General features: G+C 46.2%; 1 protein-coding gene across 2 annotated transcripts in view; it reads right to left on the bottom strand.

Moving 5' to 3' along the window:
• Rpap2 (RNA polymerase II associated protein 2) overlaps window positions 1-15,706 on the bottom strand; it is a 60,444-nt gene that overhangs the window by 18,555 nt on the left and 26,183 nt on the right. For both annotated transcript variants that reach the window (XM_021637889.2, XM_060381093.1), the window contains exon 11: window positions 10,140-10,208. In XM_021637889.2, the coding sequence (XP_021493564.2) occupies window positions 10,140-10,208 (69 nt within the window). The remainder of the gene's footprint in view (window positions 1-10,139; window positions 10,209-15,706) is intronic.

The raw sequence follows: 15,706 nt of genomic DNA, 5'->3' as shown, positions 1-15,706 counted from the left end.
CACTTACACAGGCCAAACTTGAGATTGCTGTCTTAATTTTCCTAGGGCAAATCAGTGATCTGGGGTAGAAGAAGAATGAATCGGAACCACTAAAAAAAGTAATAAGAGTAAAATAGTGTTTGGAAGCAGAATTACATTTTATCTTATTTTTAGTTTTATTTGTGTGCACACACACACAACTAAACACAAACCCAGCTTTATGCACCCAAGTCTAACATTCTACTGCACTAGCCTTAGCTCCTAACTTTTGAAATTACAATTGTGTGTACACCGTTACCAAGGAACGCTGACTCCAGGTCAAAGAGAGAAGCATGGGGAGAGCGTGGGGAAGGAGGTGGCTAAGGGTGAAGGGGAAGGAAAGGCAGATATGCCTTTGGGGACACGCCCAGTCTCTCGGACATGGCTTTCCACTCGTGAACACCTCCACCTCCCAGAACTCTGCTCCCCACTCCTCGCTTAGCTGGCTGCCAGGGTCTGCACCTGCGGCTGCTGAGACCTTCCCATCAGAAACAAGCACTCAAGAGAGACCGGAACTCAGGCTAAGTCCTCACACTCCCGATGAGGGCAGGGGCACCCAAAGAGGCCGAGGAATTTGTGCAAAGCTGAGTTTAGGGCTTCAAGACTTGTTCAAGTTTTGTCTCTATGGGAATGGAATCACATTTAGCGAAATAAGGCTTAAGAAAAGCTAACTGAAAATGAAAATGCCATCAATCTGTCTTAGGTAAGCTGGGTGCAGTGGCACACTGGAAGAGGCAGGGGCCGGAGGGCTGCCAGTCACGCCCAGCACGGCGGCCTGGGCCACAGAGTGAGTCCATCTCAGAAAACAAGACACAAGACAAAATTTACCTTAGGTAAAAAGACAAAGTCACCAAACTAAAGAAGCTAATCCGTACGTAAGGCCAGTGCTGTGATGGTTGGAAGGGTCAGAGAGCACAGACAAGAAAGCACCCTGCAGAGGGGCATGCCTTCATGGGCTTCCCGCTTCAGAGCTTTATCTGGAAAATGGAGATAAAAACTTTGATTACAGAAGACCATTGCAGCCAAATAAAATGAAATGTTTTTCTTCGAGCAGATGGCTCACGCCCTGACGATGTTTGCATTTAAGGGTTTAGGATTACCTATTAATAAGGAAGCAGGGATGCTTTCCACTGATATTTCTAATTCAAAAGAAACAAGTCCTTTGTAAATCACTGTGGAGTGATATATTACATGTGTGTTTGTTTAAGGGGCTGGGGTGGAACTTTAAAACTTTATGTCTAAATCCTGTTTCGGGCCTGCAAGGCAGCTGCAGGCGCAATGGACACTGTCTCCATCACCGCAGCTCCTGGGTGACGCTCTGAGCTCGGCAGCTCCAGCCTTCTCCTTTTCCATGCTGTGACTAACGCTAACTCGAGTGGTGTCGCACACAGTGGCCACCACACTCTTAGTGCTGAGCCCCAAGACAGGTTAACAGTGCCAGCAAGTGCACGTGGCGTTAGGGACTGGCTACTCAACGTGAGGCTGTGATTGGGAAGGGCCAAGTGTTACTAATGTACTGTCATCCTCATCATCCTCGAAGCTGCTGCGAATCTGGGGGCACACCCCCCCTTTTCTGATCTGAGGAATATTTTTTTGGGGGGAGGGAACACAGGCCTCACACAGTGGTAATTTTTAACATGGATTAAGGCATCAGGTTTGGGGACTCTCAGCAAGTTGTGGATGAATAAAAGACTTCATTATAAAATTGCTAGAGATATAGGAAATTCTAAGGAAGAAAAAGGTTTGCAGAAAGTAGGCTTTGATTAGAAATGTTACAAAGTGTTATTTCTTTAGACAGTGTCTGCATTTTGGGGTTAGAGGACTGGCTGAGCAAGTGCTCACTGTGGAAGCCTGATGACCCACGGCAGGTCTGGGAAGCCATGCTAAGAGCTGGGCACAGCAGCGTGTGTGTGTGTGTGTGTGTGTGTGTGTGTGTGTGTGTGTGTGTATTCAGGTGCACATACACCACAGTGCATGCATGGAGGCCATAGGACAATGTAGCGCATTTCCATAACCCAGTACTTTGGGAGGAGGAAGAAAGAGGGGTGCTGTGAGTTCCAAACTAGCCTGGGGGACACAGACTGAGCTAGAGTTAAGGACCCAATCATACAAAAAGCAAAATCAATCCCCACTCTCTCTCCCCCATACCTACCTACCTATATAAAAATATGTATTTCTTGTATAACCCTCAGCAACTAGCAGGAAAGCAATAGAAATAATCTCACTCTTGTTCAGACCTCAGTAAACAGGAAAACAGTTCAACTTCACATGTTTATTACTGTTCAGAACAATAATAAACATGGTCAGAGAAATAAACCTAGGCTTTGCATAGGCAAACACATTAACCAAACCCAAAGAACTTTATGGAGTCTAAGGAAACCAAAGACAATATGACTGTCTGCTGTTAGCTACACACTGTTTACATGGCCTTGAATTCAACAGTATGTCTTTTGGGGGGTGGAGCTTGTGGGTATTCTTAGAAGCTAAGAAACTGCCATTACAAATCCATGAGAGTCTAAAAATTAACTGGAGTCGGGATGTGACAGCCTCGGAGAAATTGTTACTTTGCATAACCATGCAAAACACCCGACAGAATACTGAAGGGGTGTTGTTTGTTGCACTCAGTTTCAGTCCTCTGTGTGAGGGTGAACACAGCACCTCTTCTGTGTAGTATCCAGAGAGGAGAGACATAGAAAGCCAGACACATACACACCAGGGGACAGAGGAGCTCCTCCTGTGCCTTACTTCCTCCTGTGAGGTTCCACTTCCTAAAGTTTCCAAAATAGCAACAGCAGCTAGAAACCCAGAGTACGAGACCTGCAAACATGCAAATGCTTCACCTCAAATCTAAGATCAGCTTCTGGATCCCAAAGGCTCAGGGCCACTTCACAAAGCAAAACACATCTGCTCTTCCTCCTAGAGCCCTCAAAGCCTCAGACGCCAACACTGTTCAGAAGCCCTGCTTTACAGTATCCTTCAGATTAAAGCACACCCGTAACTGTGAGCACCTAGAACAGGAAATGTCACATGCATCCAGCATCCAACAGCACAGTGCATACTTCTCACTCTACAAGAGGTACAGAGAAAGGAGAAATGGGGACAAAGCAAGCTTAAAATCCAGCAGTGCAAACAAAAAACCCTGCAGCTCTATGGCCAGATGCTCGGTTACGGGGCAGCAGGATCAAGAGTCACTAAGGACGGGCCCTTCCCAACCTCACTCTCAAGCCCCACTTCCCATGTCTTGGGCACACACTAATTGTGTAAGTGAAAAGTGGTCAGTACAGCAGGGGAAGGATCACGATTGGCCCTTCTTAAAGCTAAAACACTAAATGAAAGGATTGCTACAGACCAGATAAAAGGCAGAATGAAGGTAGCAAGGCTTTGTGGAAGCCCACCAGAGAAAGGCTATGTTCTCCTGGTAAAATGAAGCTATTTCATAGATCTGTTATTTCTTTAATTCTTTTTAATCTGCTCTGATAATAGTTTTTGCTCAGAATAAGGGAATCTGAGTTGTTCCTCTGGCCCTAGGTACCTCAAAGAGCCTAGGATTACTACTTACAGGAGATTTGTGGTAAAGAACAAAAACACAAGTTACTCCAAGCAGACTTCCGATCACTTACACAGGAAAAGGCCCCCAGGAAAGCTGCTGGTTTCACAGATGGCAGGAAATATGTGAGGTCTGCTAACCGCGCAGTTCAGCGTAATGGGCCTGGTCACAGCCTACTCTCACCGTGACCAGGCCTTGTGTATTCTCTAATAAATGTTGCCTGTCTTTTACACTAGGGTGTGCCATGTGATGGAGAGCCAGAGGGACACAGGAGCAAGATCAGTGACAGTCCACGACCTCGACATCGAAAGCATCCCGGGGGCTCCACTGTGTCTCAGGTCTCCCCGACAGCTTCGTGTTTCCTACCCTCTCAGGGCCTTCCTGTAGAGGACCAGGATAATCATCCTGCCTGGTCTCTGTGCTTTCCTTTGAAAGCTCTGGGAATGTCCAAACCCTCAAAGTGCTTACAGCCTGAATACCGTGGCTCTGCAGGAGGGCTGCCAGGAGCTTGAGCAGTAGCCAGATTCTTGTGAGTCACCCACGCTGCAGCCTCAGGGGCCGCACGGGCGAGAAACACGTCCTAGGTGACTGTACAACTATGGCACCTGGGGCCCCTCCCAGAAAACGGGCACTCTGGCACCTGCCAATGGGTGGCGCTTGCCGAATCCCCGAGATGCCCCAAAGGCATCTTCTCCCTTTCTCGAGTGCCTGGCTTCTTTTTAATGGTGTCCAGCAGCTCCTCTAACCCGCTTCTCCAGCCTCTGCCACCTGCTTCTGTAGCCCAGTTAACCGTGAGAGCCGCATGGCCAGACTAGTTGCTGCAGCAGCCCGCCTCTCTGCCTCAGTGCTTTCTTACTTCTACACGGCTGTCACAGAAACGCCTGACAGGGCAATCACGTGGAGGAATTCCGTCCTTTTCTCACAGGGTTGGAGTGTTTATTCAAGGATGGCTGGAAGGACGTGGCAGAGCAGTGCAGTTCACAGCCTGCTGACTGGGACTGGGACTAGAGGGGTCGGGAGGACAACCTCAGGACCTGCCTACCGACAGACTTCCTTCCGTTAGTTACAGCCCCACAGCTTCCTCACCTCCTCAGGCAGTGTCAGCTGGGACAGGCAGCTGGATGCAAGGCTGTGGGGCAATGGCGAACGAGCACGGGCACCGAGGGCTGGCTGCCAGCGAGGCTGAGAACTCAGAGCTCAGTCTCTGCAGCGCCCACGCGCTCAGTGACTGTGGGAAAAGGTGCAGCTGCTGCAGAGAACAGTTTGGCAGTTTCTCAAAAGGCTAAACATAACCTAGCAATTCAACTTCAAGGTACATGACCAAACTGAAAACATGCTCACACAGAGCATGCACATGGATGTCTGTGGCCAGAGTGAAAACAGCTGAGGCATCGCCTGACGACCGAGGGAATGACTGCAGCATATCCACAGCACAGAACAGCGCGAGTCACTAAAACAGTGGTTACAGCTGTAACACGGACAGACACTCTAAAACACGTGAACTGAAAGAAGCACACACAAACAGACGTCTTACATGATTTCACTGAGTGAATATTCAGAATAGGTAAATAGATAAATGGTCATAACATGGGGTTCTAAGTATTGTCAGAAGGTGAAATCAAGGCTGAACCCAAATGACATTCTTTTGGGGTGATAAAATTGCACTGCTGTTAGACAGTATGGAAAACACTAAAATCCAGAACTGTCTATGCATTAATGGGAATTTTATCTAAAGATCAATTATAAATATTCCATAATTATAAAAAATAAAACATATTTCCAAAGTCTTCTAATTTGGTCAAATACCAGACTTGATCTGGAACGGTAAGGGAGCGCTGGGATTCGGGAATGCTTGTAAGAAGCGTCTCTTTGTTTTCCAAGGTGCGCTCACAGATTTTTACGAGGAAATGAAGTGATGGGTAGGCTGTAAAAAGCAGTGGGCTGCAAAAGCTTCGGTCTCATCGTTCAGCCATGCCCAGAGGCCCCAGGGAAGCGGCTCTCCCTGTGGCCTGTCTGTGAGACGCCGTAAAGTGACTGTCTGCGTCCCAGTGGCTTTTGTTTGGAGATCATGGTCAGGCTGAGCTCGTTTAAAATACCATTCCCAGGGCTTACATGCTACTCCCTGAACGATGGGAATTCTCAAAGCTTTTAGAGGGATAAACTACTGAATGGTCTCTGACTACAGACAGGCCACAGTTCACTGGAAACAGCCAGTTCAGATAAATAAAATGAGAGCAGATGCTTCTGGAGATGGCTTTGAAAGCTTTCCATTAGAGAACAGCCGGGCACCAAAGAGGAGCAGCGTGTGCCCACGCTACGACCGACACAAGCCAAACTCTCCTGTCTTCTGAGGGACACGCTAGAACTTAATGACAGTGTCCAATCCAAGAAAACAAAAGGCAGAGGAAGAGGAATGGAGTGGTGGGGCAGCTGAAGGAGGCGCCCTGTCCTGCCAGCAGGAAGGCACTGTCATGCCCCCCCCGCTCTTGGTAAGAAAGGAAAAGGAGCGTAAGGGAGCTACGTGCAGAAGATGCGCTTGATGCACAGTTTCCTATTTTGATATGCACACAAAACTAAATAAACATATTAATAGGTTTGTCTAATATAAATAAGTTCTAAAATGCAGAAAAGCTAATTTACACACTTTTTTTGTTAAAATTAATATATCAAAGATTGTAATAAGAGCCCAGTATTTTATTTGGGAATAAGTATTTGGGAAAATCCAATTCAGGATATACTATTCCAATGTATGGCTATTTCCAGGACAGATTCTAATTTGAGAATAAAGTCTGGTTAGGTTCAACTAGATAAAATTATTACTTAGGGCTCTGATGATAAATATCAGAATTTATTTAGTTATTTTATTGCATTTTCAATAAGTTCCTATTTAAAAAGGTCAACTAATTATCACTTTGTTACTCTATGTCTTCTGAGTTCTTGAAAATCTTCTGTCTGTATTAAGTACAACAAGAGGACCCCACGGATGGCAGTCCTTCACGTGAAAGGGTGCACACTGCTCAACCTGCTGGAGGAGCTGTGTGCTCGGGGCAGCTACGCGGCACTCAACATACGAGAGCAACAAACGCGGCGCTCACAGCAGCCATTCAAGTCCCATAAAATCAGAAGGAATTCTACACTAGGCCAGCTGAGCCCCGACGCACCTTCCTGTGCAAATATCTCACCAGCTGTACCATCCATCAGAGTGAACCTGTGCCTGAGAGCATACTGTTGTAAAACCCAAACATACACACGGATGCAGTATATGCTGTCAGCTAAACTGTTCTCAGTGGAAGCAGGTCTGTGAAAGCACAAAGAAAATCACCAGGAAAAGACGACTTTCTAGAGAACCACTTTACTTGCTTGAACGCTGGGGTGAAATTTGAAGACCTGGCATTTACTGCTGCTCTGGACTAGCATGTCTGTCAGAAGAATATAACCTGGCCCTAAGAAGAGCCACAGGAGCGTAGAATTCTGAGAGCTGCTTTCATCTACTCAACGGATATTAGCAAGAAAACGTCAATGTTGAAAGAATTGTAGTACACGGTTACACTATTACACAAAGCCGCAAATGTGAACTATATACCTAGACACAGTATCTTTTAAAACATTTGTGCATTTATTTTGTGTGTATGAATACAGGTGGACACAGGCCCCTCCATGTGTGAAGGCCAGAGGACAACTCTCATGTTTTCTACTCACAACGTGTGGGACCTGGGGACCGAAGCCAGGTCATCAGGCTATGTGCTGAGCCATCAGTGCCTCCTTTCTCAGTAACGACATTTGCTCCACAGAATTACGTTTTATTTTGAATTTGCATTTTAGAAATCCTACAAGTTCTGTAATTTTCCTTGGAGATCTGTGAAGAGCTATGGAGGTTCTGAAGAGCAAATGAGACTTTTCTGCCTCCACACAGTTTGGTGGCAGTGAGCTACAGACTGAGAGGCCAGGTCCCTGTCCGCAGGTGTGTGTGGTTCCCTGTCTCCGCTGGCATCTGAGTGTCAGTTCTCCACACTGCCCCGGCAGGGCTCTCTGTCCCAGCTCTGACTCTCGGATCTGTTTTCGCTTTCCTCAAGGGCAATGCTGGCTTCTCTGGAAAGCATGCGAGACTGGATGTGGGACGAAGGTGGGGTGGGACACCAAACACTATTACACCTTAGAGAAGTGAGTGGGGTTTGTTTTAGCAGGACACCTATATAAGGTCCATCCCTAACATGCTTAGTAATATGTATTTTAAAAGGGTCCTAAAAAGACAGAGCTATGGACAGAAGGGGCTAAAGCTAAGCAACAGGTTCCCAACGGCTGGTGAGAAGCTAAGAGGGTATTCTGAAAAAGAAATAATGTACCGAGCTGGAAGTCTCAGGCGCTGATGGTGAAGGTAAAGCGAGGCACCTAGAAACAAAACCAAATCCAGCAAGGACCTCGGGACACGGGATGTACCGTGACCAGTGACGTTAAAAGAAGCCGAATGATCTGCTCTGGAAATGTCAGAGGATCAATGGCTAGGGCAAAGGTCAGACCTCGCTGTAGGGTCAGGGCATACGAAGAGTCACACACACAAAAGAGTGCTCAGAGCTACATTGTGAAGACTGCACGCGTGAACCTTAAAAAGCACACAGCTGAATCTGCTGAAGTGGCTTTCCAGAGGGTTGTCACACCTAAACCCAGAAGTTAAGCGGCACAGAAAGAACTAGCTGGCAGTGTCAATTTTTTTTTTTTGTCACGATGCCTATATTAATACCAAACATGGCTTTTCTTAAAGTTTTTTTTTAGGTTTTAAAATATTTTCTGTGCATTTTCACAGTGTTCATTCTTGTCTGCACACGTCTGTGAGCACGAGTGGATGTACGAGTGGAGGAGAGGCTGATTCGGGATGCCGTCTCGGGATGCCGTCCTCAGCTGCTGTTTTGACACAAGGTCTCTCGCTGAACCTGTCAGCAGTCAGGTCAGCTGGCTCACCAATGCGCTGCTGGCATCTACTTGTCTCCCACATGTTGGGATACGTGCTGACACGTGGGGCTAGTGAGCCACACTCAGGTCCCTCTGCTTGCCTAGCAGGCTTTTTGCTGATGGAAGCATTTCTCCAACACAAGAGTTCTGACTTACAGGGTAATTATATGAATTTTAATACTAGATTTTACTACTGTATTTTTTGTTTTTTGAGACAGGGTTTCTTTGTGTAGCCTTGGCTATCCTGGATTCATTTTGTAGACCAGGCTGGCCTCAAACTCAGAGATCTGCCTGCCTCTGCCTCCCAAGTGCTGCGATTACAGGCCTGCACCACCACTGCCTGGCTCATTCTTTTTACTGCTGACATTTTGGAGATGTAGAGTTTAACACAGAAGGTAAAGGCCCCGCGCATCTTCAGTTGCAGGAGGGGGATTCTAAGAGTGCTCATGCCTCTAGCGTGTCAGCCCAAACACTGCTTCCCTCTTAGTGAAATAAATTACACAGCAGTTAAGACAGTTGTCTACCGGTGTTTCACCAGGCATGCTATACTGTGGGTAAGCACAGTTATTGATACTTTCTCTGTCAGCGACCAAAATTTTTACACATTTCATAAAGTAGAAAAATCTTTTAAAAATTAATAAGATATTTTCATGAACTGCCAATTCAACTGGAACTCTGAATAGTAGAAATAACAAAAGATTTGTTCTTAGGGTTGATTAAAAATTTATATCGGAGCATTCAAGTAAAGTTATTTTCTGTGTTCTGATTTAATGAATCCTCTGAGTTGTATCTGTCTGAGTGACACAGATTCTGGCTCACTGGAGCCTATGCTAATCCTTCCCACACAGCCTTCTCGGGATGGGGAGGCACATGTCAGACCAAAGGACTATCAAAGAGAGAGCGAGCAGGGCTGGAGCCGCCATGAGGCCAACTCAGAACATCCCGTGACCCACGAGCGGCCAAACGTTTCCAATTGCCTATGGGCTCCGGTGACCTAGCAAACACCCGGCAACAGCAGAAAGCAGGGTGAGCGGTCCTCAGAAGACTTCTCAGCTCAAGCTGAAAAATGCTACACCTAATAAATGGCTTTAACCCTTTGAAAAACAGCTTTAGAGGCCACCAGTGGTTCTTAAAAGGTGAGTGAGTTTTAAATGTTTTATGTACACTGTGTGTTTACTGCAGCTCCTTTAAACCTGTTCATTTAAAATGTACATTTACAAAATAAGTTACCCACTACTACTAAAGTCAAACCATATCCAAGAATAAAATACATGTGAAAACGCAGATATAAAATAATGAAGCTCATTCAGTCTTAACAGGATACATACTAACAGTGGAATATAACACTCTTTCATAAATCTTGTAAGCTGGGATGTTCTAACAAAAGATAAATAATTATTTATGAGGAATAGATTATTGTAAGATGGTGGAGACACAGGAAACAATTACAGCTTCTCAAAATATGGTGTGATATGGTGTGGCCCTTTACACGGAAACGATCTCATTGTATAAATGAGGAACGTAAAGCAGAAAATATGGAAACAGCATTCTTGAAGGCAGTGTGCAAACCCAGTGGCTGTTTTCCCTAGCCAAACCATTTAGAGGTAGAATCTGAGAGAGTACTTACAATGACAGCAACACCACAGCGATTAAAGTCCACTCCACCGGTTTGTGTATAATGTTTCTATTGGATAATCTGAAAGACATCAAGATTCACCTTTGAATTTTAGTCCTTGGTAAGAGTCGTGATTTGCAGATATCTGTGTCTAAGAGGTGTTTGCAGGTATCTGTGCTCTTTCTCGGGGAGACCCAGTAGTGCAACAAAGCAGCTGTTACTTAGGGCTCGCCACTGACTACCTCCCACCCAGGCTGTAACAGGCCCAAACCTGCTTAGCCTCTGCGCTCCGACGCAACAGCCACGTGCCAAGGCTAGGCATCGGAACTCTCTCAAAAGGAAGCGTCCAGCCCCACCCTTAGACTTTGAGCAATAGGATCATCAGCCAGAACAGGGTCATGAAGATAATGACGGAAATGAGAGCACATATGTTAAAGGACCACCGACGTCCGTGATCTGTACCATCACTGACTGACGCTACCAATGAGTCAGTTGCTCTGACCTTAGTTTCACCTGGTAATCTTGAGCACTTTTTGACTTGTGCTCGGGTGGCAGCAGGCACCTAAGGGATGTCAGAGTCTGAGTGCTAGCTCATCCAACTCTAAGAACAGGTCTTCTCTAGAGAAAAATTACGTATTTGGCAACACCTAATAAGTCTTGAATACATATATGAGCAGCTTACATCTAGATAAAGTCTAAAAAGTCTCTTTCATTTATGTATAATGATATATGGAAACTTCAACAAAATATTCCTTATAACAGAGGAAAATAAAGTGTAGCATAGTAGAGTCCTGAACACCCGTTAATATAATGCCCTAGATTTATATGCGCTAATTATAGCAAATACGACACACGCGGATGGCACAGGAGTGAGAACCAGACACTAGGCAGACGAGCTTGCTGCTTCAGTCCAAAGCACTGTCTTCCTACAAGTCCCTCGGAGACCCATCCCCAGCCCCCTCTCCCGGCCTCTGGTTCCCAGCTTTCCTGCATGTTGTACACGTTCTTCTGCCTCACGCCCCCTAGTGGCTTCTGCCCATGACTGCTCTTTTGCCTGAGGGGAAGAGACCTGTATTCTTCACCTAATTAACCAACCGCCCAGACAAGTCCCAGCAGCCAGCCAGGGGGCACTCAAATCAGGATTTCTGCATCAATCATCCGATAGCTGTCTTATGTAACATCAGAGAGGTGAAAATCTCCTCACTCGCTTCTGTATCTGACGGTCTAGTTGACACATGCGGCATGAACACGTGTCCCTCATGCTCTGGCAGGGCTGGGTTTTCCAGTCTCCATCCCAGTTCTATGGCTCAGATTTTCCTCCTCTTGCCTTTGATTGCTTTCTCAGTCCTATCAGTCTACTCAGTGACTATGTCAGGCTCACTCCTGTTCTCAGTTTTTTTCGTTCTATTTTACATGACTGGGTGTTTTTTTCTGCACGTGTCTGTTCATCGTGTGTGTGCAGTGCCCTCAGCGGCCACACGAGGGCATCGGATCCCTTGGAACTGGAGAGACACAGTTGTGAGCCACCATTTGAGTGGTAGGATTCAGGGTGGTGGCGCACACCTTTAATTCGCGCTTGGGAGGCACAGGCAGGCAGAGCTCCATGAGTTCAAGGGCAGCCTGGTTTCAGATCAAGTTTTACACAAAGAGAAACACTGTCTCAGAAAAAACCAAACCAAAACAAGAAACAAAACCCACCACCAACAAAAAAAATTACTGCGCCCTGTAAGTCATTCCAATCAATTCCATATATAATTTACACTTGCACACACCCTGAGTTTCTGCCCGAGTCTCCCCCTTTCTTTCCCCCTCCCTCCCCTTTTCTCCCTCAGGCCCCTCTGGAAGAGCAGTGTGTACTCTTAATTATTGAGCCACCTCTCCATCCGCACTTTCAGGTTTTGTATCTTTTTCCTTTCAGCATGTGCCTATGATGTGTGCTGAGTCTGTGTGCTAGGGCACAGGTGGAGGTCAGAGTACAATTCTTTGGAGCTAGCTGCTTCTTCCCCCTCTGTGTGGGATCGTGTCGGCTGGCTTGTTGGCTGTCTTCAGGCTGTTCCTTCTGCGCATTCTGGAGAGTAGCAGCCTGCCCCATCGCCCCTTCGCCCTTAACTCCAGTGCGGCTCACTTCACTGCTCCTTCCCCACCAGGTTATCTACACGGAAACCTCCTCACCCTTCAGTACCATCCTGCTTCTCAGTTCCTGGAAGAAGTGGGGAATGTGCCGAGAGAGAAGAGCATGGCTATGGCATACTAGAACGTGCACACGGCCCTGCGGCCTGGTAAGTAGCATGAAGTAACAGCTTTTCTTTTTGTTCACTCTCTAGTACCAAATAAAATGGAACCCAGCAATAACCACAAAGAGCTTGAATAGCAGGGTAAGTGTGGACATAAGAGGACAGAAAGTGTCATACAATCGCTCTTGTTTGGGTGGTGGTGGTGGTGGTGTGTGTGTGTGTGTGCACGTGCATGCAAGACAGGGTCTCACTATGTAATCCTGGGCTGGCCTAGAATGTACACAGATTGGCCTACCCCTGCCTCCAATTAAAAGTGTGCCCCATCAGGCCTGAAATTCTTTTGTTTTGTTTTGCTTTTGGTTTTTAAACCTCTCAGTTAACGTATATTTAAGATTTCATGAGTTCATTTTGTCACTCAGGAAAAAAAAATGTAACATGTGTGTAATCCACACCATTGTTCCAGGTACTGGGGGCACACACACAAGAGGCTGTTTTAGTCACTTTTCTATTGCCCTGACAATGTACCATGACCAAGGCAACTTACAGAAAAGCTAACTGGGGGCTTAGGTTTCAGAAGAGCCATCACGGTGGGAAACATGGCAGTTGGCAGGCAGGCAGGCAGGCAGGCGGGCGGGCGGGCGGGCAGGCGGGCAGGCAGACAGACAGACAGGCAGGCAGACAGGCGGGCAGACGGGCAGACAGGCAGGCGGGCAGGCAGGCAGGAAGGCAGGAGGGCAGACGGGCAGACAGGCAGGCAGGCAGGCACTGGAGCAGTAGCTGAGAGCTCGTATCTGATCCAGGAGCAGGAGATAGAAAGCTAACTGGGAATGAGCAGGAGATAGAAAGCTAACTGGGAATGGCCTGGGCTTTTGCAGCCCCAAAGCCCACCCCAGTGATACACCTCCTCCAACAATGCTAAACCTCATAACCCTCTCTAAAAACCTCCACCAAGTAGAGAGCAAGTATTCAAACATATATGCCCATGGGCGCCATTCTCAATCAAACCTCAGAGATTCCGCTTTTTTCTCAGGATTTCTAGAACATCGACAGGACATCAAAATTGTTTCCTATTGCTGATCCAAAGAATTATTATACATGCTAAACGTGTATGTTTACCATGGTCTAACTGATGACTAAAAAACAAAAGGGGGTGGAGGGAGGCTCAGGGCTTAAAAACACTGGCTGCTCTTCCAAAGGACCGGGGTTCAGTTTCCCAGTCCCATGCCATGTGGCTCACAGCCGCGTATCACTTCAGTTTCAGGGGTCTGATTTCTCTTCTGACCAGCATGGTTATTAGGCACACATGTTATTTAAAAGTTAGTCACATTAAAAAGTCTTGATTTATCATGGATGTCACTGACAGGATTTTAACTTATATCTCTCAGGCTAGGGCAGCCTGGGTGGAGGCTGCTCTTTGAGAAGGGAAATGCTAAGTCACAGCCTGCCTTGGTTGGGCTGTGTGCCTGTGCGTGTGCCTGTGCGTGTGCGTGTGTGTGTGTGTGTGTGTGTGTGTGTGTGTGTGTGGTGGGCAGCTCTGTGCTCAAGCGTGAAAGTTCCCCAGAGAGCCCTATTAGGCTGTGCAGGCTGCACACTGTAGTCACCTAGGGGGCTTTTAAGCTGCACCGCTGTCTGAGCAGAACTGGTCTCCAGGGCAAGCCGCGCACGTGTAGCTGTTAAATGGCTTGAAAATGGCTGTTCACAAGTTCTTAGCATCGCTGTTCATGTCGACTCCTTCCCGCTGGTCAGTGCTGACTGAGGAGTTCTCCACGCAGTCACCACCAGCCACAGGGCACCTTTTCAGAGGCAATACAGGTGAAGCTGGGAGCCCTTCTCCTTCAGAGCACCTGGCATCTCCCTGAAGGCAGGCAGGGAGAGCCATCTTTACTAGAGCTGTGTACTCTGACCCACAGGTTTTAGAGAAAAGACAACTTAGTGTTGCAGAAAATTTGACTGTGAACCCCAACACTGTGAACTATAAAACCCTGTTTCCTGCTTCAGCTCCTCAGCTCCCTGGCTTTTTGGGCTTTAAGCTAGCAAGCCCAAGGCCTTGGGTTTTTTGGCCTTTTCCTCCTGGGCTGCCAGTTGAGCTAGTGAGCTGTTGGGTTTCCATTTGACCTGAGCTGAGATGGAAGGTCAGCTGGTGCTTTCTCTGCTCTGAGCTAGCAGGTTTTCACCCCAGCACCTGACTCCCTCCTGAGTCTTTATTGGTAAAACAGAGTGGTTGGGATTTTCCTTCTTTTAAACATTTGGTGTTCCAATGAATGACATGACTCCACAAACAGACCATTCCAGCCATGGACAAACTGAGAAGCCATCAGATTCAGTAAGTCATGTGGCAAGTCCTCCAGGAGACAGTTAAGGATGAGAACTACCATAATAGAAGACTTTAGAACCCTGTTAATGCTACTCCAGATGACCTAAAAATAGAAGCATTAAATGAAAAGCTAAACAACATAACTGAAATTAGCTCAATACCAATTATAGTTACTATCATTTTCTTATTTTTTAATTTATTCTTAATAGCTGGTATGATTTTCTGTACTTGCTCTAAGAAAAAAGAACTTTAGAGAAACAGGAAAAAGAAAACTATGACAAGTGCATTGATAAGATACAAGACTAGAAGGAAAATTAGAGAGACTTATAAATGAGAATAAAAATAGACGGACAGAAGGATTTAGACAAGCCGTAGAAAGACCTATAAATGAGAATAAGGAAAATTCTCAGATATAGACAGAGGACTTTAGACAAGAGCCCACCACACCACAGCATGATGAAACTGGAGGAGGAGGCCTAAGGTTGTTAGAAATCCAGCCTTACTATAGCCATTTATTATAGCCTTACTATAGCCATTTACTATACAAGATCATCCAGGAAATGATAGGCACCCCCAAGGTTATATGGAATTTAAATGGCATCCTATAGACATATTAGCTTTGAGGAGATTTAAGGAAGCAGTCATCTCCTATGGTATGCATTCATCCTATGTTAAGCAGATATTAAATTTACAATCAACTGAGAACAGTTGGTTTTCCCCCATGACTGGGAAGATATGATAACAGCAATACTGGAGCTTGGTCCTCATTTACAATGGCAATCATGGTGGAAAGAGAAAGCGAAGGTCATAGAACAACAAAGTCAGGCCAGGATCAGTTGCTAGGTGAAGGTCAACATGCTGGTTTATAAAGGCAGCTTGAATCTGATCATCACACCTTGGCACTATGTCATCTAGCAGCTTTAAATGCTTGGGATAAGGTTGAAGAATCAGGAAAGAGGTCTGAGTCATTTACTAAAATTATACAAGGCCCAAAAGAAGACTTTAGTGATTTTTTGCAAAGATTTACTTCA

The sequence above is a fragment of the Meriones unguiculatus genome, chromosome 3 (genome assembly GCF_030254825.1).
Source record: "Meriones unguiculatus strain TT.TT164.6M chromosome 3, Bangor_MerUng_6.1, whole genome shotgun sequence".
In the NCBI taxonomy this organism is placed as follows: Eukaryota; Metazoa; Chordata; class Mammalia; order Rodentia; family Muridae; genus Meriones; species Meriones unguiculatus.
The sequence above is the reverse complement of the archived record's forward strand: the minus strand, read 5'-3'. Positions and strand labels throughout refer to the sequence as shown.